The 25,571-nt window shown below is 49.1% G+C and overlaps 1 protein-coding gene across 1 annotated transcript in view; it reads left to right on the forward strand.

Annotated features, from left to right (window-relative positions):
* The first annotated feature begins 6,612 nt into the window (after window positions 1-6,612).
* The window catches only part of SIM1 (SIM bHLH transcription factor 1), a 45,884-nt gene continuing 26,925 nt past the window's right edge, over window positions 6,613-25,571 (forward strand). The window contains exons 1-9 of the mRNA XM_085217586.1: window positions 6,613-6,916; window positions 7,313-7,932; window positions 15,764-15,846; window positions 16,552-16,641; window positions 16,746-16,854; window positions 16,947-17,032; window positions 17,818-18,017; window positions 18,118-18,224; window positions 18,859-19,006. Of these exons, the coding sequence (XP_085073712.1) occupies window positions 7,758-7,932; window positions 15,764-15,846; window positions 16,552-16,641; window positions 16,746-16,854; window positions 16,947-17,032; window positions 17,818-18,017; window positions 18,118-18,224; window positions 18,859-19,006 (998 nt within the window). The 5' untranslated portion in view covers window positions 6,613-6,916; window positions 7,313-7,757. The remainder of the gene's footprint in view (window positions 6,917-7,312; window positions 7,933-15,763; window positions 15,847-16,551; window positions 16,642-16,745; window positions 16,855-16,946; window positions 17,033-17,817; window positions 18,018-18,117; window positions 18,225-18,858; window positions 19,007-25,571) is intronic.

Raw genomic sequence — 25,571 nt, forward strand, 5'->3', positions numbered from 1 at the left:
CAACTGATCATTGCAAGATTCCCCTGGTTCACCCAGCACCATATGAACCAAGGCACTACTCTGATTTGGTAGGATCTTCCTGGGTTATCAGTATTTCAAATTGCTGAATATGGACATCTCATGACATTAAAAAATACATAGTTTCAGCATTCCAGTTCTACACAGCTCTGCCCCTTGACAGATAAACACATTTCTCAGCAAATATTTCATCTCTGAAATAATTCAAAAAACTGAATTATGTTCAGTTGAAAGGAGCTTGCTTAAGTGTACATTTGAGGCAGACAAACTATCATTTCACTTCATGCTAATTCCTGGATCTGAAAGAAAAGAAAAGAAAAGAAAAGAAAAGAAAAGAAAAGAAAAGAAAAGAAAAGAAAAGAAAAGAAAAGAAAAGAAAAGAAAAGAAAAGAAAAGAAAAGAAAAGAAAAGAAAAGAAAAAAGAAAAGAAAAGAAAAGAAAAGAAAAGAAAAGAAAAGAAAAGAAAAGAAAAGAAAAGAAAAGAATGAGGAATTTTTTCTTGTGGTTTTTTTTTTTTTTTTTTTTCTTTAAAATGAGGGGAAAACCCAATAAGAAGACCAGAACTGGGGTGCAAGATAGCACAGACAATTTCCAACATAAATGCTAGTTATTAGGTGTCATGTAGAGTCAGGAGTTGCCATGGAATCCATTTGCTTCTAAACCAGCTCCTCCTGCTGGAATACTTTCTCATTATTATTTCTTTCTGTAGCACAAAAGGAGCTGGCTATAGAAGAAATGTTATTCTAAGATAAAGTTTCTACTGCGTCTGAAATCAGACATGAAATTAAAATCTAAATTTAAAAAGTTACTTTTCTGTGCAAATGTAAAGCTACATTACTGCGGTCAGAAGAATGAAATTGTAGGCTGTTTTTAGAGATTCAGTGAAGCAGAGAAATTATAGCTAAAGTCTTTCTTTCAGCTCTCTTCCCATGAATGAAAATAAATGTCACATCTGAAGTCTACTGCTCACATTTTTCCATTATGATAACTTTTAACATTTTCATACTAGTTACTTGATGCAAGAGCAGCCTCATTACCATCCTAATTAATAATGCCCTCATAAACAGAACAGCGTGTATATGCTGGACACCAGATTTATTAGACCAATGAACTCACTTGTTGTGATGTCAGTTTCAATGGATGGATTTTACAAGAAAAAAAATGTGATCATGCCTTCAAACTCTTGACACACCAATAATTGAATTTCAATTCTTTTGCGTACAATGCACTGTGGTGTGACTGAAGGACAATACTGGAAAGTAACCAGCAATATTAGAAAACTATGTCAGTAAATTGCAGCTTGGCATGTTAATATTTATTATTAATATTGTTTATTAAAGACATTGACTAGCATTGCATCTGGAACCCCTAAACAGAAACAGGATCCTATTGTGATCAACACTGTATGGAGATAAACACAGCCCTTGCCTCCAAGAGCTTGTATTCTATGGCCCTGGTCTTGTAAACTGATCTTTGCGGAGATATTCTTGAGCCCCCGTGGAGTCCTTCAGCCTCCAACATGGTCCAACTTCCTATGGAGTCTTCATATATTAGGAGAAGTGGGGGAACCTTGACCTTTCCAATCTTCTCCTCTCCCTCCCTCTTACATTTGAACTATGTCCAAGGGAATTTTCAGCAAGTCTACCTTCTTATCAAACTGGATTTTAATCTTAGTCACCCCTCATAGTGTGTGGCAGCATAAACACCCATCAACAGCAGAACAAGAATCAAGCTTGAGGCTTGATTTCTACAAATCAAAAGTTCTGCTCCAGCCAGGAAATCAGAGAAAGTTCTGTGCGGTTTAATTCCTTTCCCTCTCCACCCTAGTGTTTTCTAAGATCCCATAACTGCAAACAGACTCCACATTCACTCAGAAGTCTGTGGCACCACCCAGGAAGCTCACCAGGATGCTACTACTTCTGGGACAGGCACCATTTTTGGAAATGTGAAAGAGTGCATAGGAGTAGGCTGGAGACAGAGAAGCTTTTGCACAGAAAGCAGAAGGGTCACTATATCTCTGCTATGAACAGGAGCCACCCCACGTCACCAATGTGAGGGGAGCAGTGACTGCAGCAGGGATGGCACTGAAGACATCAGGAACGTCCACAGGGGTAAGGCAGGTCCAGAGTCAAGGCAGGTCCACATCAGCACAGCTGCAAGGCATCTGAAGCCAGGAACACCTGCAGTCTTGCTTGAATGGGCACTGAGGGCAGAGTGCATGGATTGAGCTGCCAGGGCAATTAAAGCTTATCAGCACATGCTGGGTCCTGACACAGAGTATTCCCCTGTCTTTCCAGTATGGCTGCTCTGACAAGTGACTGAGTTCAGTCATGCACCAAGAGCATTTTGTACAGAAGGCAAAATTAAAACCAGACTCTAGCAGATCCCAAGATTTTTGCATGTTTCAAAAATGTGGTGTTAGCATCACTTAGCTGTTGTCAGACTGAAGAAACGGCGATTCTTCACTCATTTGCTCGTCTACCAGCTAAATCTAAGAGGAATTACATAGAACAAGCAAGCCTTGAATCTTCCTACCTCCAGCCACAAGTGGTGGTCTTGTAGCAGCTTCTTAGGGCAGCTGTCCTTCTGATAAACTCTATCTTCAACTAGTTAAACCCAGTTCTCACAGTATGTAAATAAGCATCTTACCATCAGAGAAGAGTAGTCAGAATTCAGAGTTAAGATGAAATATTTCAACAATGAGGCAAAACCTAAATAGATAAAAACCATCTCAAGCCTTGCTAACACCCTCACCCTTCAGCAACAGACTGAGCATTGTCTGAAATAGGATAAAGCTGGATTTGAGTTTTCAAGCCTGGTGCTGCTTCTCTGTGCCACCTTCCCATATAAATGATTTATCCCACGGTGTCTTCCTGAGAGGCATCACTTCATCACTCCTCAGGAAAATAGGCACAGGTTCAGTTTGCACCTAAGCACCATGTGGGCAAGGCAGAGGGAGTAGCAATAGGCTTGCCCAGACAACCCAGAAAACATTAAGCAACAGGACTCAGCATATCATGCTCACAGGTAAAAACTTAACCAGAATCATAACCACAAATATATAAGAGACCAGAGCAAGCAAAGCTCCTATTTAAATCCTTGGAAAGTGCTTCCCTCACAGCAAAGCTGCTGACATCCCGGAGGCTGTGAGGCGCAGGGGTACCAATGTGGGGATCCCCGAGCCCCATCCCTCCTTTGGAGCCCAACTATGTCTGTTCTCAGAGGTTTGGGGAGGCCAGAGACGGAGCTTCAGTGCAGCCGAGGGGCTGGCTCACCTTCAGGCGGGTTTCATCTGAAATGCTGCGAGCGCTGTGCACTACGGGTTTCTCGGGACAGGCTGAGCCCGCTGTTGGCGTCGGGCTCCACTGCTGAGACATCAGGGAACTCGGCAGAAGCGGAGCGGCCCCTTTAACAAGGGCAGCAGGGAGGAAGAGCCCAGCGCCGGGGGAAGGCTGCGGGAGGGAGCGGGGCCGCCCCGGGAGCCCAGGTGAGGGCACCGCTGTCCGGGGCGGGAGGGGAAAATCCGCCTTGGTGCGGGAGAGGAGGATGTGGAAGCCGAACAGTGTGTCTCTGAGGAGACGGAGGATGATGAAGAACGCTGTGTACAGCGTGATTACGATCTGGTTTTTGAGTGGTCCTGTGTGAAGCCTGGAGTTGGACTGGATGGTCCTCGTGGGCGCCTTCCAACGCAGGATGTTCTGCGATTCTGCAAAGTTTGGGATTCCTTCACAGTTCGTTTCCAGTCCCTTGCCCTTCCCAGTTTCTGTCCGGCATTGCAGCTGGTGCTGCTGTTAACTGTACCACAGTTCTGGTACTGCGAACAGAGAAGGCAAAGCACGAAGTGCCCGTAGATAATTGTTATTGACCATAAGGTGGATTTTCCCACCTCCATTTCTTTAGTTCATGTTTTCCCTCACTGCTGCACGTAGCAGTATGGCAACTCGGTTCCCGACCATCATCAGGAGTGTATTCAATAAGGAGGGGGCTGAAGGTACTGACCTTTGACATCAGTGGAAAAAAAAAAAAAATGAGTGTAAGTCATCTCGTGGCGTTCGTGCCAAAAGCAAGGAAAGTGACGGCACTGCACCGGAGTGCCTCCTAAAAGTGTTGCTTAGAAACACTCACGGGTATGAAGCGTACAACTGTTTGTAAGTTACTGAAAATAACTGCCGGTTGCGCTGGTTCTCGTGCCCTAATTCTGCCCAATTCCTTCTATTATTTTTGAGAGATGTATTCGAAATCATTTATATCCAAGAACAGCTTATGCGAGTGTCTGTTACCCATTTCCTGCATTTTGTTACAGAATCCACTTTCTCTTGTCCTCCTTCCCTGAGTACCCCAACACCATTAGCGGATAAAGTACCTGGAGCGCGGCTCTAAGCACGGAGGTTAAGATCTACATCAGTTAAAACCTGTTAATCGGCTCTGCATGGTCTCAGAGTGCGCTCACCGTGTGTGTGTGTGTGTGTGTGTGTGTGTGTGTGTGTGTGTGTGTGTGTGTGTGTCGGCACAGCCTGGATGAGGGCACGGATGGAAATTTTCAGCCCAGCTCAGCAGGTCCTCGAGGCACGCAGCCGGAGTTCGGGACACCGGGATGCTCCCAGCCGTAAGGAGCGGCATCCCCGCGGCTACGCGTAGGGAGAGGAAACAGCTCCTGTACGGACAGCGATGTTGAACGCACTCTGTCTCACCGTGCGGGTCCGTACGAGGTCGGATCCAGCTTTCTCGCCCACAGGAAGCGCAGGGGAAGGTTTGTCGTCTCAAAATCCGGCTGCGCCCCACACCAGGCCGGTGATTTTTAAGCAGCCTTACGGTCACCCTGTCTGGTTTAATTGCTGGAATTTACCTTTTTAAGGCTCTAGCGCCTTGGCAATGCCTGCATGGTAACGATCTCCCCGCATAAGGATTGGTGGCTAACCTCTCCTTAGAGAGGTTAGCAAGCACATCCAAAGTCAGAAACAAATAAATGCAGCAAAACACGCCAAGATGCGTGCAGGGAAAAAAAAAACAAACAAGCAAAGAAACAAACAAACAAAAAAAAAACCCACTCGATCAGATTTGTCTTATAGGGAAATGACCCAGGGAAATTTTCTTTCTTTTTCTTTCTTTCGCCCCCCCCCTCTCCCCCTCCCCCGCCTCTAGCTTTGATTTGCGGAGCTCTCTCGTTCCCCACTCGCACGCACACGCGGTGCAATGCACGCTGCGTGCTATGCCTGGCGACGCAAGTTTTTCACGGCACGGAGTTGCAAGCCTGGCTGCGAAATGCCTCGTTTCACCGAGCCCTCCTCCAAATAGCCCGCTTATAACGATCTTTTTTAAAGCACATCGAGTTTCAATACTTGTTTCTTCAGTTCTCCGATATTATCAATTATCCGGCGTAGGCTCACCCGGGAATAAACTCACCCGAACCGAGCACACGTGTGTGCCTCAGGCAGCGGGTTCCCCGTTCTTGAGCCGTGCAGCATCCCGGTCCGGGCCGCTCTGTGCCCGCGTCCCCCGAGGCTTCCAGGCACTTTTTTCCCCGGTCCCATCTCTCTCCTCCGCTCTGGGGCCGGCACAGCCCCGGCACCGCCACTCTCCCCTTCCCCTCTACGAACCCGCGGCTGCAGGATCGTGGGTCGCGAATGGTTGCCTGCGTTTCCCTGCTATCCATTGGCAGGACTGTGTTCCTCTGATTTACTCTTTTTTTTTTTTTTCCTAAGCCAAGGGCGCTATAAAGGATAATTTTTGTGGCGCCTGTTGACAAACAAGCCGTGTGCTACCTGATGGTGTGAGTCCGGTTGTTCCCCAGATGCCTGAACATTTCTCGGGGATATCAGCGCTGTTTGCAGGACAGCTTCCTCCGATAGAAGCCGGCAGGATGGTGCTGTCTTTCTCCCCAAGCCCGCTTTTGCTGGTGCAGCACACAGAAAGCCTTCGGAAAACACGGTGTCACTTTCTCCGCAACAGTGAGGGCTTTAAGCAGAGGAGGGCCGCATTTTTCCCCCTTTTTTCCCTTTTCATTATTTTTTTATAATTTATCTCGAGTCCATACCTCCCCTAACTGCCTTGCGTTGTGTTTGTTTCACAGCGAGGTGATCCGGCAAAGGGACGAGCGGTGCGTCCTGGCCGTGCGGACACTCGGAGCAGCTGCTGGGCTCTTTCCCTCACCATGCCGCTATTACCGCACGGTGCTATTCTGTTTCCCGAGGTAGGAGAGGTGCGTTTGGTGCTGATAGATTATTTGTTTCTTTTTCTCTAGGACTGAGTGTTTGGGTTTTTTTTTTTTCCCCGTTTAGCTGGAAAATCTCATAACCCCACGAAAAAAAAACAAATAATAATAATAATAACACAGAGAATCCCCTAAAACACCTTTTTTTTTTTTTAAATCTCCAGGGACACTCCGTGGGGGGGTGGGGGGGGGGGGAGGATTGGTGCGCGTCCCCGCACGCCTCCCCCGGGCGCGCCCCCGAGGGGTCAGAGGGCGGGCGCGCGCGGGGTGTAGGAGGTGTGTCCGCTTTGGGGTGACGTCACCGCCCGCTTCACCAATGGTCGTCAGGGAGCGGGGAGCAGGCAGCCAATGGGAGGCGGGGCGGGTCCGTGAGTGGCATTAAGGGCGGGCTCGGCCGGGGCTGGGGGAGAAATGAAGTTGTGCTAAAAGGCTTTTAGCCGGAAAAGAAGTTATTAGGGCATTTCTCAGTCGCAATTAGGGCTTCTTCATTAAGCCCACCCCCACCCAGTATGTGAGAGGGAGAGTCGGGCAGCCGATAAAGGGGCGGGAGGTGGCAGCGCCCGGCTGCCCGCCGGCGTGGGGAGCCGCGACGGGCACCGACCGCGCCCCCGCTATTAATGAGCCAATTAAAGAGGGGTCCGCACCCTGGCACGGCTCGCTGCGGGCTGCCCTGCGAGTGGACACCAGGTAGGTGCAGGGGGCCCGGCCTCGGGGGGAGCGCAAAGAGGTGCGAAGTGAGGAGCGAGGTTGGCTGCTCCCGCCGAGGGTGGGAGGAAATAGCGGCAAAACCCTAAAATTGGCTGGAAAAACGCACGAAGTAACTGCTGTGCCGGGCTGCGGTCGGCAGTGAGTCCTGGCTCTGGGAGGGGAACCACGGGGGCAGCGGGATTAATGCAACAAACAGAGAGAAAAAAAAAAAAAAAAAAAAAAAAAAAAAAAAAAAAAAGGAAATGAACAAACAACGCAAGCAGAAAAGGGCACCTGGGCTAGGTTTTAAAAATGATGATGATGATGATGATTTCTGGAGGCCGCGGCGCTGAGTAGCGGCGTGCTCACCCACCACCACCGCTCTTCTTCCCGCAGAGGCTCCTACGAAGCCACCCGCGGAGGCCCCGTTCCGGCAGCGGATTGCGGGAGGACCGGGATTACCATGACCCACTTTGAGGAGAGGCACTGTCCGCGATGAGCAGGAACAGAGGCCCGAAACACCTCGTTTGGCTGCTGCGTCGTGCCACGGGCTTGTAGCTTTTTTTTTTTTTTTTTTTCCCCCTGCAGTTGCTTGGAGTCTCTGAGCTGCACTGGATAAATCCTTTCCCCCCCGACTGACTTTTCAGAGAATATTCGTTCTTTTGAAGAACACCACTCCGCTCTTCGGCACTTTGTTCCATTTCACCCAACAGTTTCTCTGGGCGGCGGCCGTTCTCCCTTCCGATGCTCCGGGACATGAAACGCAACTGAGCGCTCTCCTCCCACCTTTGGATGAAGCTCCGGAGCTTAAATTTTAGGAAGGAAGGGGGAAAAAAACACGATGAAAGAGAAGTCCAAAAATGCTGCCCGGACTAGACGGGAGAAAGAAAACAGCGAATTTTATGAACTGGCTAAATTACTGCCCCTGCCCTCGGCCATCACCTCCCAGCTGGACAAAGCATCCATAATCAGGCTCACCACCAGCTACCTCAAGATGCGGGTGGTTTTTCCAGAAGGTAGGTGGGATGGCTCTCCCCTGTGCTCCCTTCCCATCCAGGTGCTGCTTGGGCCGAACTCTGGGGGCCGAGTGCTTTCTGCTGCTACTTCTCCCTCCCGTGAATGTTGTCGCTCTGTACGTATGACAGTTCTGCTGGGGGCTGAGGGGCTTCTGTCATCGCAGAGCCAACAGGAGGTTTTCTGTTCTCGTTCATGCGGCGGCATCGCTGCAAGGCAAATGGGGGCGATCCCCCCATTTATAGCTGTACGTGCGGGAGCTAATATATGGGTAAATATTTACATAAGCCTATGCAAAGTCCTAAAGCCTTAGGTGCGGTGTGCAGGTATAGGGCGCGCTCCCACAGCGGATAAGCCAAGCACAACGTATCACACTGTAAACCCACTATGTCCCGATCTGAGGATCGCTGAAGTCATCTGAGGGCGTTAATCGACCTCGGGAATTTTTCACAGAATGATAATACTCGGACGCACCCAAGCCCTATAACTATGCGAACAGAGGGCCTGCAGCGAGCTTCACTTTGACTCTCACTGGGCAGAACCGGCCGTCGCGTCCTCAGTTCCGGCTGCTCCCGGTGGCGCTGAGCCGCCTCTTGGGGTGCCTGGAGGGGGTCCAGAGAGACTAGAGCGCGTGTTAAGGGACCGGGATGAAGTTCTGCTCTGCTCTCGGTCTGTCGCTTCTGTGAGATGTAGGGAAAACAAATTCAAAACTATTCACGAAGCTTTTATTTAGATTGAGTTGTTTTCTGCCTGGAAGGGATGGTAGTGAGAAAGAAGACTAAGGGGTCTGATTTATTTTTTTTAACGATTTATCTAAAAATCAAAATTAATAATTCGTTGAAATGTATGGATATGTAAGAAACCCTACAATAGAAACTTCGCATTTACTTCGGGTCTGTCGGTAATGCTTCGTGAATCCAGAGCAGGTACGGGGCCTGTCCTGGTTTGTTCTATTAGTTTGTTTTGCTTTTAACCTGATTCAGACGGGAAGAAGCGGTCTTAACTCGACTTTTTAAAGGTAAATATTCGCTCGGGCCTGGAGGCGGCCCCTCACCCCCTCCTCCCCCCCCCCCCCCCAGCGCTGCGTGAGTACATAGAGCCAAAGCCATACAGTCATTTTCGACGTAGTGTATCCTGTAGCCGCTTCTCTAAGCAACGCTTGGTATCTCTGAGTAACTTAGAACCTTAGAACCTAAGAATGGGATAAGTGGGAGTTGTAACACCTGAAACCTTTTTAAAAAAAAAAAAGGGGGGGGGGGAAGTGGAAGAAAAAACTAAAACTCTCATGAAACCACGTTGCTGTTCTATGCGATCTGCCTGCAAGGAAACTGAGCTGTCCTTTAATACTGTCAGCGCACACTTTATAAAAAGAAAGCTATGGCGAACTCCGCTGCCCGCGATGCTCCTAAAAGGATTATTAGCGGTGATCTGTCAGCTCCCGCCGTCTCAGCGGGCCGCCTTCCTGCGTGATTCCGAGAGGCTCTCGTCAATTACCGCCGCCGATGCAGCGGGGCTGTTTGATCAGACGAAGCATATGGTGTTGCTTGTAGGCTGCGAGTAATCACGGGCGGAGAAGAATGGCCGGGCCCCGTCCCGGGCGACAGCGCGGGATGCCTCAATGCCCCGGGGAGCCGTGCGGCGGGGGGCGCGGGGCCGGGGCCGGCAGCTGCGGCTTTGAGCAGGGAGGCGGAGAGTGGCGGCGGGACCTCCGCGGCCTCGCTACGGGAGAGCTGCGAATGGAAAGAAGCCGCCGCCGAGGGGGTGGCCCCGCGGTGCTGTCCGTGCTGGGGGGTCGGCGTGGTTCCGCAGGCACTTGCCAGTATGTGGGAGGCCCTCCCTCCCCGCTTGGTCTGGGCACGCAGAGACAGCCAGAACCTGCGGAAGGCGGTAGATGCGGCAGGGGACGTTCTGTGTGTTTTTTTTTTTTTTTTTTTTCCCGGGGAGGGTAGAGCTGCGAGCGCTGGGGCGCAGCCCGGAGCCGGCCGAGGGCGGAGAAGCGTGGGTACGGCCGAGCGGTGCGGTTCCCCGGCGGCCCGCCCGGAGCTTCCCTGCACGGGGCCTGACTGGAAACGCTGGGAATAAATGCACAGAACGACATAAGCTCCTCAGCGGAGGAAGTATCGGTGGGCGTCCGTCTGCGCGTCTGGACATCCGAGGGGCTCCTATGCAGGAAGGAGGAGGTTGGATGCCAGGGTCACTATGAAAACGGAAGGTTTCTGCCAGGGCCGTGCCCGCAGAGCCACGCAGCCGCTCAGCACCGTTTGGTTTCCGTTTCACTGTCTGAAATGGCGATGCAAAGCGGTGGCACCGGGTGAGAGCGGCTCTGAGGGAGCGTAATGCAGAGATTCAGCTGCAGCTTTGCGAGTCTCTCCAAGGAGTGCCGGACTTGACTCGGGCCCGGCATCCCATTGCCGTGCCCCGAACCTCTCGAGAAAACTGGCAAAGGCGAAATGCGCCCCGTGGCTGCTGCCTGGCACGGGCCGGCTACTGAAAGTCCTCTGGCTCGGGAGGAGAGAGCCTGTTTTGCTTGGGTCGGCTTTGGGGAAGACGATGTGGAGAAGATCTGCTAGATAGCTGAGAACAGGGGAAAGAGCTTTTTAAATAATTTTTATTGAAGGGGAAATAAAAGAAAGACAGAATGAGAAAAAGATAAATACCTTCCTAATAAATTTAGTCCTGTGTTAACGTTCATGGGGGAAAAAAATCCTTGACATTTCAGTGTAACAGTGAAGGCAACGAACGTAGCATCCAAACCTGATGGAAATAAATCCGGGGGCGAAAATAATTTTCCTTACCTAAAGATGCGATTCCTATAAGCAGTGCCGGTGTCCAAAAGTGAAGGCGGAAAAAAAAAAAAAAAAAGAAAGAAAAAAAAAAAAAAAAAGGTGACGCTCTGTATACACGTATATTTAATTAAGGAATATTTCCAGGGTCCTGTTCTCCTCACCCGAACAAGCAGGGAAGGACTGTTTGCTTTTCTGTCCTATGAAGACGGATCGCTCTCACTCAGAGGCGTTCGCTTTCCCAGACAAAATCAGCGACCGCGTTTACGTAAACTTTTGCCTAACATTTCTATATTGAATCTCCTTATCTTGTTTTATTTTAAATGGGGGAGTGCGGGGGGGAGAAAAGCAGGAAAACAAAATCCGTTTCCCACGTGGATAGGTGATTTAATGCTGTTTTTCTTGCTGCTAAGGGAAATGATTGAGCATTGGGTTTCAGCGGTGATTTCGTACAGAAGTTTTTCTCATTTAAGCCGCAGTTTACTCTGCGCGGTACCTCTCTGTGCTTAAGTCGAGTTTTGATGTGAACTTAACATGGGAAGTGCAGAACTGAACTCTTAGCACGAAAGCTGACAAAGGCACTTTAACTGGTGGATACAGTCAGATTTTCCTTACAAATCCCTCTCTCCCCGTAGGGCTCTGTTAGTTCTGAAGGACGTTTTCAACTTGCGTGTGAATAGCGTAAACCCTTTCCTCCACTGTTCGTTTGGGTAAAGCGATATTTGCGTTTGCATCTTCCCTAAAACCCAGCAGTATGGATGTTGCGCACAAAATTTTGCCTTTTTTTTTTTTTTTTTTTCTTCCCCTCCCTCCGCTGTGGGCTCCGTTTTGTTTGCATTTAGGAGGGCAGCTCCATTACCCAAACGCTGCGATTTCTCTCCAGTGCGGCGAATCGGTGCTACTTCCACGGCCGCTCCCCCAGCAGGGCCGTCTGTTCAGGCGGCAGAACTCTGCCTCCCTCTTACTATTATTTTTCTAAAGGAAGCGGGACGCTCGCTTCTATCCGCTTCAAACGAACGCGTCTGATTTACCGAGATAATAAATCTTGACGAAACCTCGCTAATGGCATCCGCAGGCATGAGCAGCTTTTTTTTTTTTTTTTTTTTTTTTACTTCTCCCTAAGTGTCGCTGCTTCTGTTCCGTCTGAACCTTCCGACGGCGACTCGCTCCCTCACGGAAGCTTCATTTGGCAGAGATTTGGAGTTATCATTAACCACCTCCTGTTAAATTAAGTGAGAAATGGGCCCGGCTGGGTGCTGGCATAGCGAGGGCTGCCGAACGATACCGTTCCTCGAGGCAACCTCGCTGCCCCTCCGCCTTTGCAAGGAGGCTGTGACAAAAGGCGGAGGAGCTGCGCTCGGCCGGGGCGCTCCGAGGTCTCCCCGTTGCCGCAGGCGCCCCCAGGGTCGCCTCCCAGGGTCCCCCAGAAGCCCGGATCCCCCTGCGGGAGGTTTGGGTTGGGCTCCATGCTGAGTGCTTTTGGAAGAGGGGCGGCCGATGGCCCTGCCGTTGTTTCCTCCACCGTGAATTCAGATCGCGCTGAGGTTGGGGTAATGGTGGTAGCCACTTGGAAAGGCTGGCAAATCAACGCCAAGAAGATAAGAACTCGCTTCTCCTGTCCTCCCCCCCTATCCCCCCTTCTCCCTCCCCTTCACTCCCCCCGCTTCGGATAGACAAAGAAGACTGTCGAGGCTGGGGTCGGGGCTGCGTTGCGGATGCTCACGGAGGGACTGGGAACTCCGAGACCCGCGGGGCTGTCCGCGTCTCTCGGAGCCTTCCGCCGCTGCGTCCCGGCCTAATTCGCAGTGATTGAGCGCAGCCCCGCTTGTTTGGGACTTAGGGGAGTTCGGCAACGATATCGCGATGCCAGCCGGTGCCTCCATTGGCTGCTGCCACGAGGGCTCGGAGCGATCCAGCGGGGCGGGGAGGCAATGCCCCAGTGACACGGAGCTGCGGCGTTGGCCGTGGGTCCGTCCGTGGTAGGCGGTGTGCCCGGCGCTGGGCGTGATGCGCACGGGGAGAAGGAAGGCTCTTCTACCGGACTGCCCGGTGCTGTCCTCCCACCAAAGAGAACGAGGAGTTTTCTGCCACTTCCCTCACTTTTAAATGTGGGCAAACGGGTGATTTCCCGTGGAGAAATGCTGAAAAAGCTATGACTCAGCACTCGCAGACCGAACTGCCACCAGCGCACGTTCAGCGCAGTTTGAGCGCAGCCTCAGAGCGCGCAGTTCAGTAACGGGCGTTGTTAGCAAACTGAGCAAAGCCTGTCCCTAATGCCGCTGCTATTTTGTTTTGTCATTTATTTATTTATTTTCCTTTCTTCCTTTCTTTCTCCCTTCCCCCCTCTCCCCCCCCCTCCCCCCAGTGGAGGACATCTTCTAGGTCGAATTGTTTACCTTCTCAGGAAAAAAAAAAAAAAATCCTCGAGTGGAGGAGGTTGTTAGATGGGAGCCTATAATCTATATCTTGTTGAGAGTATAAAACTCATTCCGAAAGAAAAACTCGATCCATTTATTTTTGCTGCTTGCAATAACACAGCTGGATGATGCCTTGAGCTTGCGCTGCACGATTGCTCATCATTCATTCGCCAAGAACCGGCCTAAATGGTGCCTGTGGGATTAGGTCAATTTTAGTGGATCTACTTCGCCTCATTTGGTTACTAATTGGTTTCTTGTTTTATAAATCGAAATCTCATTTTCAGGAAATTACAAAGCCCGTGCAGCCAGTCCATTGAGGTAATCCGTGGGTCGGGAGTATTTAAATGGAAATGGTTCGACAATGCATCAAGTATTAAGCAACAGTAAAACTTCGCCTCTGTTTCCACATGAAATGTGAGCTCGCGAGCTTCTTAGATCCATAATAGATATATCGCTTCTAAGGCTACTTATGTAAATATGATAAACCGGACCCCGGCGGGGGAGGGGAGAAAGCAATTTTTATCTACAAAGGTTAATGTGGCATATCTTGGAAATCTTCCAAAATAGATTATGTTTTGCTTTGTCTTCGGCCACTTTAGCTGGGAAAATCCTTTGCCTAAAAACGGTTTAGTTATCCTTTCCCGCACAAAGCTGCTTGTTTCTATTCCAAAGCCATTATTCCGTTGGCTCTCCAAATTACAAGAGAATCTTTAGATCTTGTTTCCAGCGTAATCCTGAAGCAAAAGGGAGAGCTGATTTCCTTGTTTTGTTTTAAATAGACAATCAAAGGATTTGAGGAATTTTCTGCGGTAGGTCAAGTGCAAGATAGCTCAGTTTGCTCCCCCGATAAAAGGAAATTGGATGTTAAAGCGAGCGGAGAGGAAAAAAATAATAAAAGAGGAATATTAATGGAGAGGTTTTCTCTTATAATCTCTAAAGGCAGTATTTAAAGGGCGCCGGGAGAGCCCGCCGATCTGGGTTTGTCAGTGAAGAGAAGTCGTCTCCGGCTAGAAAGTGCTGAAGCATCTGGGCAATGCGAAGCGTCTCGAGTGTTAGGATTGCTAGAAGCTAGCTCAGGCAGACGAGTGAAAACGTTTAATTATGAAACATTAACAGCCGCGGCCAAACAGCGTGAGATTTCCACCCGAAGCATAACGAAGGGCTCAGTGCTCCGTGAAGAACGGCGTTCCCGAAAGAAGTTAACCTGTAATGTCTGTGAGCTGTTCATTAACCCGCAGAGGTCGGGTTGTTTTCCCTTTTAGAAGGAGAGAAATTAGAAGCCGTAAACCCAGATTAATAAACAACTTAAATCCTAGGCGAAGAGCGGAGCTTTAGTCCAGAACAGGGAAACTGTTATTCAGATTTCCCTTCCAGTGCGGGAAGCTCTCAAGGAGCGGTTTCGACAGGGCGTCCCGGAGCTCGGGGAAAGCAAAGATACTGCGGTTTCTCTTCTCCCTTTCCCTGGAAGCCGTGCGAGATGTGTCAGCTCCTGACTAGCTTCGGTGGGGGTCCCCAGTGGGGGACAGATGTGCCCCCGGGCGGCCCCGCTGAGGAGGGCGGCAGAGCGACTGCGCTTCGGGGGAGGGAGGAGAGCCCGGGGGTTGGGGACAACTTCACCGCGTCCCCGTTAATTGATGCGGAGGAGTTCACGGGAAGGATCTTATCTCCCGCTGGCACTCGGCGAGGGGTACACGCGGGCAGGGGCCGGGACGCAGGGCTGCTGCTGGCTTCTGAGGGCCGTGGGTTAAAAAGAAGGGGGAAACAGTGAGAAGGCGGGCGAGGAAGGGGCAGCTCGGGATGCCCTCTCTGTTCGCCACGCCCGGTTGTCGAGCCGAGGTGAAGGCGCTCGATACCAAGGGATGCCCGCTCTGCCCGCTGCCGTTTCGCATGGAAATCCCCTGAGAAAGTGGGCTCGGCTTCCCGAGCCCGCGCTGTAGGAGCAGACAGACCTTGCCTTCTCCTGCCGTCAATCAGCATTTCTGTACGTTTGTGGTTTTTTTTGTTTGTTTGTTTGTTTTTGTTGTTTTTTGTTTGTTTTGTTTTTCCTTCTTGCTTGATCCTTATTTAGTCGCGTAAGCTTAAAATGCCCCGTTTAAAATGATTTCAGCAACAGCATCATTAAAAAGCACTGCCTATAAATAGATTTACTCCGGCCGAGAAATTTTCCTGCAGCTCTTATTCCTCTTCACTTTGCATAAAACGAGCAGAGTCCGAAGCACAGGGCAGGTCCGTCCTGAGGTCGGGGGGAGGAGGGGGATCTGGGAGGCAGCAAACGCCCCTGGGCGCTCTCTTACGCGCTCCATGCAGCCAAGGGCCGCCCCGAGGGGCAGCTTTGTCGGGCACGCCGTTTCGCCCAGGTCTTAGGAACCAGCTTTCTCATTAACCAAAAATAGGTGTTTATCTCCCACAGGAGTTAGATTTAAATTAATAAAAAATCCACCAAAGAGGTTTTCCTGTACAAGGAAATCACATCCCCGTTTCTCAACGATTGTATGTATACCTGTTTTAAAGCGAGTTCAAGGAAAATAATAATAATAAAAAATAAGTAAGTAGAAGAGTTCGCTCCAATAGGCCAACAGGAGTGGGTTTGTCACCTCTTCACTTTCCTTTCTGTGTGTGTCTTAACTGAACAGGACTGGGAGAAGCCTGGGGCCACTCCAGCCGCACCAGCCCGCTGGATAATGTCGGACGGGAGCTAGGATCGCATCTTTTGCAGGTACCACTCCGGGAACGACAGCCACGCGGTACTAACGATTAAGGAAATCAGTCCCTCTTTTGAGCTTTTATGTTGCCACCGTGACTAATTTTTAACCGTTCACGTGTTTAATTAAAACAACAACAACAAAAAACAAAACAAAACAAAACAAAAAACAAACAAACAAAAAAAAACCGTGGGAAGGGAGGGACTGGACGGGACGGAATCCTTTGCACAAACGCAGTTCAGGTAGAGTAAGAAATATTGATGTTACTGTATCCATGCTTTGTGTGTGGGGGATTGTGTGGGCTGTGACACCTCCTTGATAGATTGGGGGTTTCTTCTGCTGCCTCCGCACCCAGAAGCCCCATTTCCGTCTTCTGAAACGCACTTGACAAATGATCCCGTCCCACACCGACGTTATTCACTCCGCGGGGAGGATTACATTCCCCTCGTTTGCTTAACAGGGTCTCAAATCCCGGGGAGTTAGAAATGGGGTGGCAGCCCTCGGAAATTCTCGGGTGGTCATCAGCGGGAGTTCTGAGGGGTCACGGCTATAGAAGAGTCCTGCCCAGGGCTCCGTTTCCTCCCAGCTTTCTGAATAATCACAGCCTGAAAGGAAATACGTCTTGTCTAGAATAACCCCCTGGAGGACGGTACTTTATGTGTCGGTCTGTCTGTGTCCATCTCTCTTTCTGTTGCTCCCTCTGCCGACCCTTTCCCCAGACGCTGGACGGTTTCATATTCGTGGTGGCTCCGGATGGGAAGATCATGTACATCTCGGAGACAGCCTCGGTGCACCTGGGCCTGTCTCAGGTAGGCTGGGGGCCGGCGCGGGGGGCGTCTGAGAAGAGGGCACCGGCGACGAACCCTCCCCTTCCTCCTCTTCCCCCCTTCCTCCTCCTCCTCCTCTCTCACAGGTAGAGCTGACCGGCAACAGCATTTACGAGTACATCCACCCCGCCGACCACGACGAGATGACGGCGGTGCTTACGGCCCACCAGCCCTATCACTCCCACTTCGTGCAGGGTAAAGCGTGTCCCCCCCACATCCCATCGTCCTACGTGGACGTGGACTCCTTCCCTCGCCGCTCACCTCCCCTCTGCCTCCCCTCTCCTCAGAGTATGAGATCGAGCGGTCCTTTTTCCTACGGATGAAATGCGTACTGGCCAAGAGGAACGCGGGGCTGACCTGCGGGGGATACAAGGTGGGTGCGGAGGGTACAGCCCCGCCACGACACCGCGGGGTGGACGTGGATTGAGCTCCCTGGGCTGGCCCGGCTCGGCACTCTTTAATGTGGCACTGAGTGCCGCTTGCCCAAGGGCAGCCCTTCAGTGAGGGCTCGGCCGTTTCCCATTTCTCCGCACGGGGTTCCCGGCCGGGCACAGCCCGGGCTGTTCTCCGACCTTGAAGCGGGAGACGTTGTGACACGGTGTAGAGCAAGCAAAAGGAAATCTCTTGGAATAGCTCCAGGAAGAGACGCTTAAAATAGACGACTGAGGTTGGAAGTGCATAACAGCAATATGCAGGGAGGAAACGTACCTAAAATCTATGCCTAAAGATGCATTCTGGATCGTGTCTGGTCTGTCTGAGTAATAGATACATCTTATCCATGTGACACACTCACACATGTAAACTCTCTCACACGCATCCACTCTTCATTACAGAGCTGTAACTGCCTTGGCACTTCCTCGTCTTCCCTTTGGAGAAGAATCATAAAAGCGTAGTTAGGAGGTGGTCCAAAAACCACTTAAGTCAGTGGAAAAAAAAAGAAAAAGAAAAAGAAAAAGAAAATAAAATCTTGTAGGCTTTAACGGGCCTGAGATGAGAGTTGAAGTTCCGTATGAAAAAAAAAAAAAAAAAAAAAACCAAAAAAAACCCCACATCCCAACCCAAGGGAAAGCAGAAAGACCGGGATGTGGGTAGGGGGTGTGGGGCCGCGGGGCGGAGAAGTTCACAGCCCCCACACCCAGCAGCCGCGTGTCCCTGCAGGTCATCCACTGCAGTGGCTACCTGAAGATTCGCCAGTACAGCCTGGACATGTCACCTTTCGACGGCTGCTACCAAAACGTCGGTTTGGTCGCCGTGGGCCACTCGCTGCCGCCCAGCGCCGTGACAGAGATCAAATTGCACAGCAACATGTTCATGTTCCGGGCTAGCCTGGACATGAAGCTCATCTTCCTAGACTCCAGGTAGTGCTGAGGCTGCCTCCAAATCTTTTCCTCACCCCTTCCCCCGCTCCGGTCCCTCCTATCCTCCTCTCAACTGACGCAGGCTGCTCTGTCCTTGCAGGGTGGCTGAGCTCACCGGCTACGAGCCCCAGGATCTGATCGAGAAGACCCTTTACCATCACGTACACGGCTGTGACACCTTCCACCTGCGATGTGCACATCACTTGTGTAAGGATCTGCGCTCGGAGAACCTCACCTTGCCTTCTCCCTCCGCTAAATGGCTTTGGCTGTGTTAGGGTCCACCTCTGGGCTGGGGGGAGAGTGGGCAGCACTGATGGCGGGTGCAAACCCTTATGCAAACCCTGGGCGTTCAGTTCGCTTCGAATCCAGCTCAGGGAAAAACCTTTTCTTGCTCCGAAAAGGCTGTGCCAGTGCATTTCAAACACTTTTGTTCCCCTTCTATCGAGTCTCAAAATTATATCTGCGTGGCTAAACTTGCTGCAGCGATGAGCCTGCTTCAGAAAGCAGCCCTTTATTCTATTTCGATATCACGATGACATTAATACATGGATAGATGTATAAAAAGTATATTAATTTCCGGTAAGTTTCCTTAAGGAGAACGTCAAGAGAAGAGGTAAAAACCCAAAGCCACATTGAGTGAATTCAATCTCGATGACGATATGGTTGGGTGTTGGGTTCACCCTCCCCCCGCTCACCCGCTGTGTTCGTCCTCGATCTCCCCGAAAAGCCTTTGCCATTGCAAAGGGGGAGGGGATGCCCGGGCTACCCTTTCCTCATCCCTTTGCCACGCTTAGCGCTCCGCAGCCCCCCTGAGCCCTTCTCTCCCCGCTCTGTCCCGCAGTGCTGGTGAAGGGCCAGGTGACCACCAAGTACTACCGCTTCCTGGCCAAGCACGGCGGCTGGGTGTGGGTACAGAGCTACGCCACCATCGTGCACAACAGCCGCTCGTCGCGCCCGCACTGCATCGTCAGCGTCAACTACGTCCTTACGTAAGTTCGCTTCGCGGGATGCGCCCGGCAGGGCGGGGTGGGCACCTGCCGCGGCCTCCGGTCCCGAACCTCGACGACTGGAGGGGGGGGGTCGGGTCGTGACACACGCTGAGGAGCAGGGCGCTTACATCTACATGAAGGCTTTCCTTGACTCTTCCCTTTCGAGAAGGGAGATTAAGAGATTTTGGCACCAGCAGATTTTCCTGCTCCCCCTTCCCTCTCTCTCTCTCTCTCTCTTTTTTTTTTAACAGTTTAAATACACCCAGCATTAAATAAAATTTAATGCAGCGTAAAAAAGAAAAAAAAAAGGTTTTCACGTACGGAGTTATTTATACTCAACAAACAGGACATCTGTTTTTCTTTTCAAAAATCTGGGGTTTGAAGTTCTTAATTTCATCCAGAGTCTCTATCAAAGCTCCGAGGTTTCTTTTTTGTTCTTGGAGAGCAATCCTTACAGCGAACCACAAAGAAAGTTGGTGATCAGAAGGGTCAGCGAAACTTAAAAAAATCAAGATAAAATAGAATCAATAGAAAAAAAAAATAACAGAGGGACTGCTTAGATACTGCCTATCTCAACGCATCCCCTCGTATTTGGGGCTCGCCGGGCAGGGCTTCGGCTGTGCTGCTTGCATCGAGGCACGCAGGGCGGGTGATCTCTTATCTCTGAAGCATCTCCTCTGGCCGCAACCGCTTTGGGAAGCAGGGGCGAGCGGCCGGACCTTCCCAGAGCTGCTGCAGAGGCAGCGCAGTGACGTCTCCTTTCTCGGGTCCGCGCAGCACAGGTGGCGATCGGTTTTGGTGGCCACTCAACCGAAATGCAGCGGCTCCTTATGTTAAGTCTGGGCACCTGCACGAGGAGCTGCAGGGCAAGAGGTCAGTGCACGGTAACGCTAGGAACCTAAAGGCGGCTGACGTACTAGTTCGGCTTTCTGCCAGCAATTCTAAGCGCTTTTCCATGAGCACCTGAGTTCAACGGTCATTTCGCTTCCCTTTAGTAGTAACGGAGAGAATATAAACCCCTTGTTCCTCACATCCCTAGAGGTTTCTGACTGCTGGGGGCTACGTCTGCAGCTCTCCCCTTGCAGAAGCCCGCATTCCTCTGCCTGCCCGGGGCGGCTGCGGGCACAGGGCTGGGCTTTCCTCCCCACCTCCGGGTCGAGCTCGAGGCGCGCTGCGGGGAGATGGCTGAACCGAAATAGCGCGGCTCCTCCGCCCCGACCGACTTCCTGTCCTTTTGCTGGTCTTCGTATTTATGTGCGTGTACGTGGATTTTAGTAACAAGGTTATATTTAGAGCTGTTTTTAGCCGGAGTGACGTGTGGGAGGGCTGTGTGTGCTCTCTCGAGCTTCCCCTCTGAGCGGCTTCGCAGCAAGGCTGCTTTTCATCGACTTGAATACGGGCAGAGGGCAGAGCTGGAGTCCATCACGATCCACGGCTGCAGCCATCAGGGACTGCAGGGGCACCCCGACTGCACGGAACCCTGATTTTAGTAGTGCAGATTGGTCGAGGTCTTACCCACTCTGACTGCCTCTTCATTGGGTCTCTACTTTGCAAAGCTGAGTACAGGTCCTATAGTGTTCAAAGTATGCATGTGGTTAAGGCATTTAATATAAATTCTCTGGTTCCTAAAGCTTCTTAAGGGTGATAGTGGCTCATTCCAGCGGCCCAGGGCTAGCTGAAAGGTGTGTGGGTGCAGCTTTTGGCACAGACCCTCGTGGTCAACTGAACAGGCAGAAGAAAAAAATGGTGAACCTCTGCATATTGCCCCTTAATTATGGGAACTGGAAAGAGTTTGGAAATGGCAGAGTTGCATGTGGGATTGCAGGATAGCATCTGAAAGATGGGATGCCTCTCACCATGGTTCCTTTGAAAATAGGAAGTGCTGGTGTACAGTGAACTTGGGTGAACATACCAAAAGGGCCATCAGCTTTGGGCAGCATTGGACATGTTCTTGAGGTTGCTGAAGGGGCAGCTGTCTGTCCCCTGGCATGGTATCCTTCACTTGGGCAAAGTCCTGCAGGGGGTTCATTTACTCATGGCAGAAGAAGCTTTCTCTCACTCCGGGAGGAACGTGATGTTTTGGGCAGGAGCAAACAGATGCTGGGTGGTATAGGGGCCTGCCCAGTCTGGGGAATCTGTGCCAGTGCAGGCTGAGAGGCATTGCCTCTCCTTAGAGCTCCCCCGAGCAGTATGTGGGAGGAAAACAGAAAGAATGAGAAAGGGTTTATGTAGAAGGACTCCTTCCCCAAACACACATTCAGTTAAGAAAATAAAAAAGGAACCATTTCCATCTTCCATAAATCCTAAGCTTTGCGAAAGTGAATTCCAGAATTGAGAACAAATGTTTTTAATAAGTATATATATACTGAACTGGATAGGTACAGTGGCAAGCGCTTGTGAGCAACAAGAGGGAAGGTTATTTTTTGTGTAATCAGAGTGTGTAAAAAAAATTAATGTAAACGACCTTTAAGGATTTCAGCATTTGTTCTTCTTTGTATTCTGCTTGGCATACGTGAGCACAGACAAAGAATATCTGTTTCTTTTATTTGTTCTGTACACACTCTTGCCATATTATTGATTATTAGCTGTGCATGTTTATCACATAAAGGGACTTGAGTATGAGTCAATTAATAGAGAATGTAACTGCTGAAGTTAAGTTTATATTTAGATGGCAAACAACCTTCCTTTAAACAAATGGGTAAAGTAAAGTGCAAATCCTTTGACTTTTTGAGCAAGAACAAATATTATAATAATTTGTCCCTAGAGAAATCTAAGGAAGCTTTCCTATATACATTTCCTCGTTCTTTAGCTTTTGAAAGAATAACAATAGCTGTACCATGTAGTGATAAAACCGTGCAGCAATAAAATGGATTAGGTATTTAATTATGACTAATTTATGTTGATGATATAGTACATACGAGTTCCAGTTGCCCTCTTCACATTACATTGTGCATTGGCTGATTAGAAGCACAAATTGAAGTATGCGATTTGTTTGAAAGATTATTTCACAAATAAATGCCATATTGATGAATGTTTTACGTAACAATGTGGTAAATGCAATTTAGGATGAATTAACAGTTAATTGTATCTGCAGTCTTCAACTTTAAATTATTACTATTTATAGCTTTGTGTACTACCAGATTTAAAATAGTTGCGTCAACACTGTGATAGCATTCTGTGTGGTGAGTTGGACTTTGAAAGCTCTCCTCCCTGGCATATTAAACAGGCTTTGGGGAAGTCATGTTTCAGATGAAATCATAGCTCTTACAATATTCTGGGACAATCACAATGAAATATTTCCATTGCTTTTCATAACCATCGTCTTTTTGACCTGTTTCTGGGACACCAGGTCTCACCTCTTGTTTCCAGTCAATAGGAGCATCCATACATCGTATTCCCATATCTCCAGTCCCACTTTCCTTAAGCATTTGTCTCAAATACACCTGTTTGGACATGTGGCAGAGTACTCTTCTCAGCCCAAGGTACATGGCTTGTATCTCTCAGGTGTGTGATGGAATGTGTAGGATAGTGAATAAACTGGGGAAGTTATTACAGTAGTAATACTGCACACCTTTACTCATTTCCTTAGAGGAATGACTTATACAAGTAAGAGTAGCTATCTACCTTTAATACTTGAGACGAGGCATGCTGACTTTAACAAGGTATTTCTTACTTTTACTTTTTTCCTTCAGTAGTTTTAAGTAGTAGAAACAAATCTGACCTGCTGCTTTTTCCTTACATTTCTCTGCATTAATGGGAATTTTGGCACTTCCAGTGCACAGAACTGAATCCCACCTCATCTATTCAGTCTGCGAAGCATTTTTCCTAGGACTAGAATGCCTTCCATCACTGTCATGATCTGATTAGCAAAGTAAAAACATAATATAATTGTTTTAATCAGTCAGAACTCTCGAGGAGCACATGCCTCAAAGAAAAAAGCATGAAAGGATTCCTCTTGAACTATTCAATGCAATATTCTGTTTGTTTGCCATAGTTTTTATTGCAGAGTTGTCTCCCTGGAACACTGTTTATATATTTCTTGCAAATAGGAGACAGGCTTTTCCAGGTGTCCACAATATGCTTCTGCAGTTCTTCTTTGTTCGTGTAGGGGCTTTCTTAGCTACCATTTATTTAATTCACTCCAAATTTCTATGCTTGTATTTAAACCAGGTGACGGTAATGGCTGAGGCACTAAAACTGTGTGCCAGAGTCTGCAGCCGCTGCTTTTTTGAACCCAGTTTTATTTGGCAGAGTGAGGATTAAAGGACTGCAGTGTAGATCCACAGGAGAGAACAAAACAGTCATTAGTTTAAATGCATGCCTACTGATGGTCTCAGGCGGTGTGAAATTCAGGGCTACAAGGAACAATCTGTATTCCAAGTAAGAAATGTGACTTGAAATGCTTTCCACTTCATCCTTCTCCCATTCAGTGTGCTGGCTGCTACGGCCTTTGGAAACTTGCTGCTTCCAAATGCTGAATTACAGATCTTGTAAAATGATTGTCTAGGGGTGAGACATGTTGAGCAGCAGATTTAGCAGCAATAGCTAAAGCAATTACTATCTCCATCTGCCCGCCTTGACTCCATTGACGAAAGTTCCAAGGCCCACTACAGGGATTCTTACTCCTAAAATGCCACAGTTAATGGCTCAAGGTAAACTGTCACAGATTTCGCTTTGCACAGAGGCACAGCACTGTGTGCTGGAGCACAGGTGTTTCTGCTAGAGAGAATGTTTGCACGTTATCCTTGCTCTGCCCCTCAGCACCTTGAATGGCACAAACGAGCATTGTGAACAGCACAAGCAGCTCTGGGTGCCCATGTCCCTTTTGGGGTCAGCCCCAATGATCCTTCTACAAGACATAAGAGGTGGAGAGCACAGATTGTGGCACTGAGGGTTAAAACCAATTACACTATCATAGTTCAGAGGGCTGAATGCAAGCAAGGCCATTGGAAGAGTGTCTGCTGATTTTACCATGTTACATTTGTATCCAGTCTGAACTGTATCAGTGGCTGTGCAGAAGAAGCAGGCCATACAGTTGAGCTGCTTCCAAAAGGTACTCTTTCACATTATCATGGAACATAGGCAGAGACCTGGTTAGTGATGGGACTTGGTAGATCAGGATAATGATTGGGCTTGATAATCTTGAACGTCTTTTCCAAACTTGTTGATTCTATGATTCTGTTATCCTGCCAGTTCTCAGTAACACAACTGAGTGCTGAACTGGCTCCCACTCTCCTAACAGCAGCAGCATATTCCTTCAGCAGGCTTACAGTTTTACTAGCTCTGTTTCTGTTTCCTTAATCTGTTGCATGTTTGCTCTGTGCAGCATCTCTGTACTGCTGATTCTCATGTTGTATCACTGTAATTACCATGTGACGCAACAGGTGTGATAGGTTACTTAGCTGCTTCTGTAGTAGGCTCTTCCTTCTACCTTAAGGTGCTCTTGCTAGTTCTTATTCATACGCACAAAAACATGGCATCTAGAAATGTCCTAAATTAAGTGTTAACAAATAAATCTCCTTTGCCGTTCAACGGTGGCAAGTATCTGTTTAAAATCTAATTTTCCTTCCCTCACCTCTCTTTTGTACTTTACAGCATGGGCTAGGCTCCAGCACACATGTTCGTACTCAGTAGGTTACTTCAGAGGCAGCCCACTCGCTTTGATGACACTATTTATGGAGGCAGGCATCGCTCTGTGCGAACAAGGGTACAGAATCTGACCCCTCTGGAGGCTTGTGACGACTGCAGTCTGGAGTCAATCCCATGATCTTAAACACACTTACACAATTTATTCCTCTTGTTTTTTCTGCTGTCATCCACTTAGTGCAATTAAATCACAGAAGTCCTGATTTACTAAATAATTTGAGCACATGTGTTGTGGTTTAACATTGGCAGGCAGTTCAGTACCTCACAGCCACTTGCTTGCCCTCCACTGGTGGGGAGAGAATTCAGAAAGTGTGAGAACTCAGGAGTTGAGACAAAGACCATAGAGATAAAGAAAAAGCTGTGCACACAAGCAAGGCAAAACAAGGAATTCCTTCACTATCTCCAATCAGCAGGCAGATGTGCAGTAACTTCCAGGAAAGTGCAGCTTATCGCGAGTAGTGGTTTCTTGGGAAGGCAAACACCACTGCTCTGAACATCCCTCTTCATTCTTCTTCCCCTCAGATTTTACTGCTGAACGAGACACCATATTGTACAGAATATCCCTTTGATCAGTCTGAGTCAGCTGTCTCAGCTGTGTCCCCTCCCTCCTTGTGCACCCCCAACTCTTTGCTGGATGGACCCTACTAGAAATAGAAAAGATCCCAAAGCTGTGTAAGCACTGCTCAGCAATAATTAAAACATCAGTGAGTTACAACATTATTTTCATCCTAAATCCATAATGCAGCACCACCAGCCACTAGGAGGAAAATTAACTCTACCCCAGACAAAACTGGGACAACTTGGCTGGCTCTGAAAGTGCTTAGACGTAACTTTCAGTGCATGATTATATGCTTGTGTACTCTGTTTTGAAATAAATAACTAAATAAAAACACACAAAAAAACCAACAAACCTTAGGCG

This window comes from Meleagris gallopavo, chromosome 2 (genome assembly GCF_905368555.1).
Source record: "Meleagris gallopavo chromosome 2, MGAL_WU_HG_1.1, whole genome shotgun sequence".
NCBI lineage: Eukaryota > Metazoa > Chordata > Aves > Galliformes > Phasianidae > Meleagris > Meleagris gallopavo.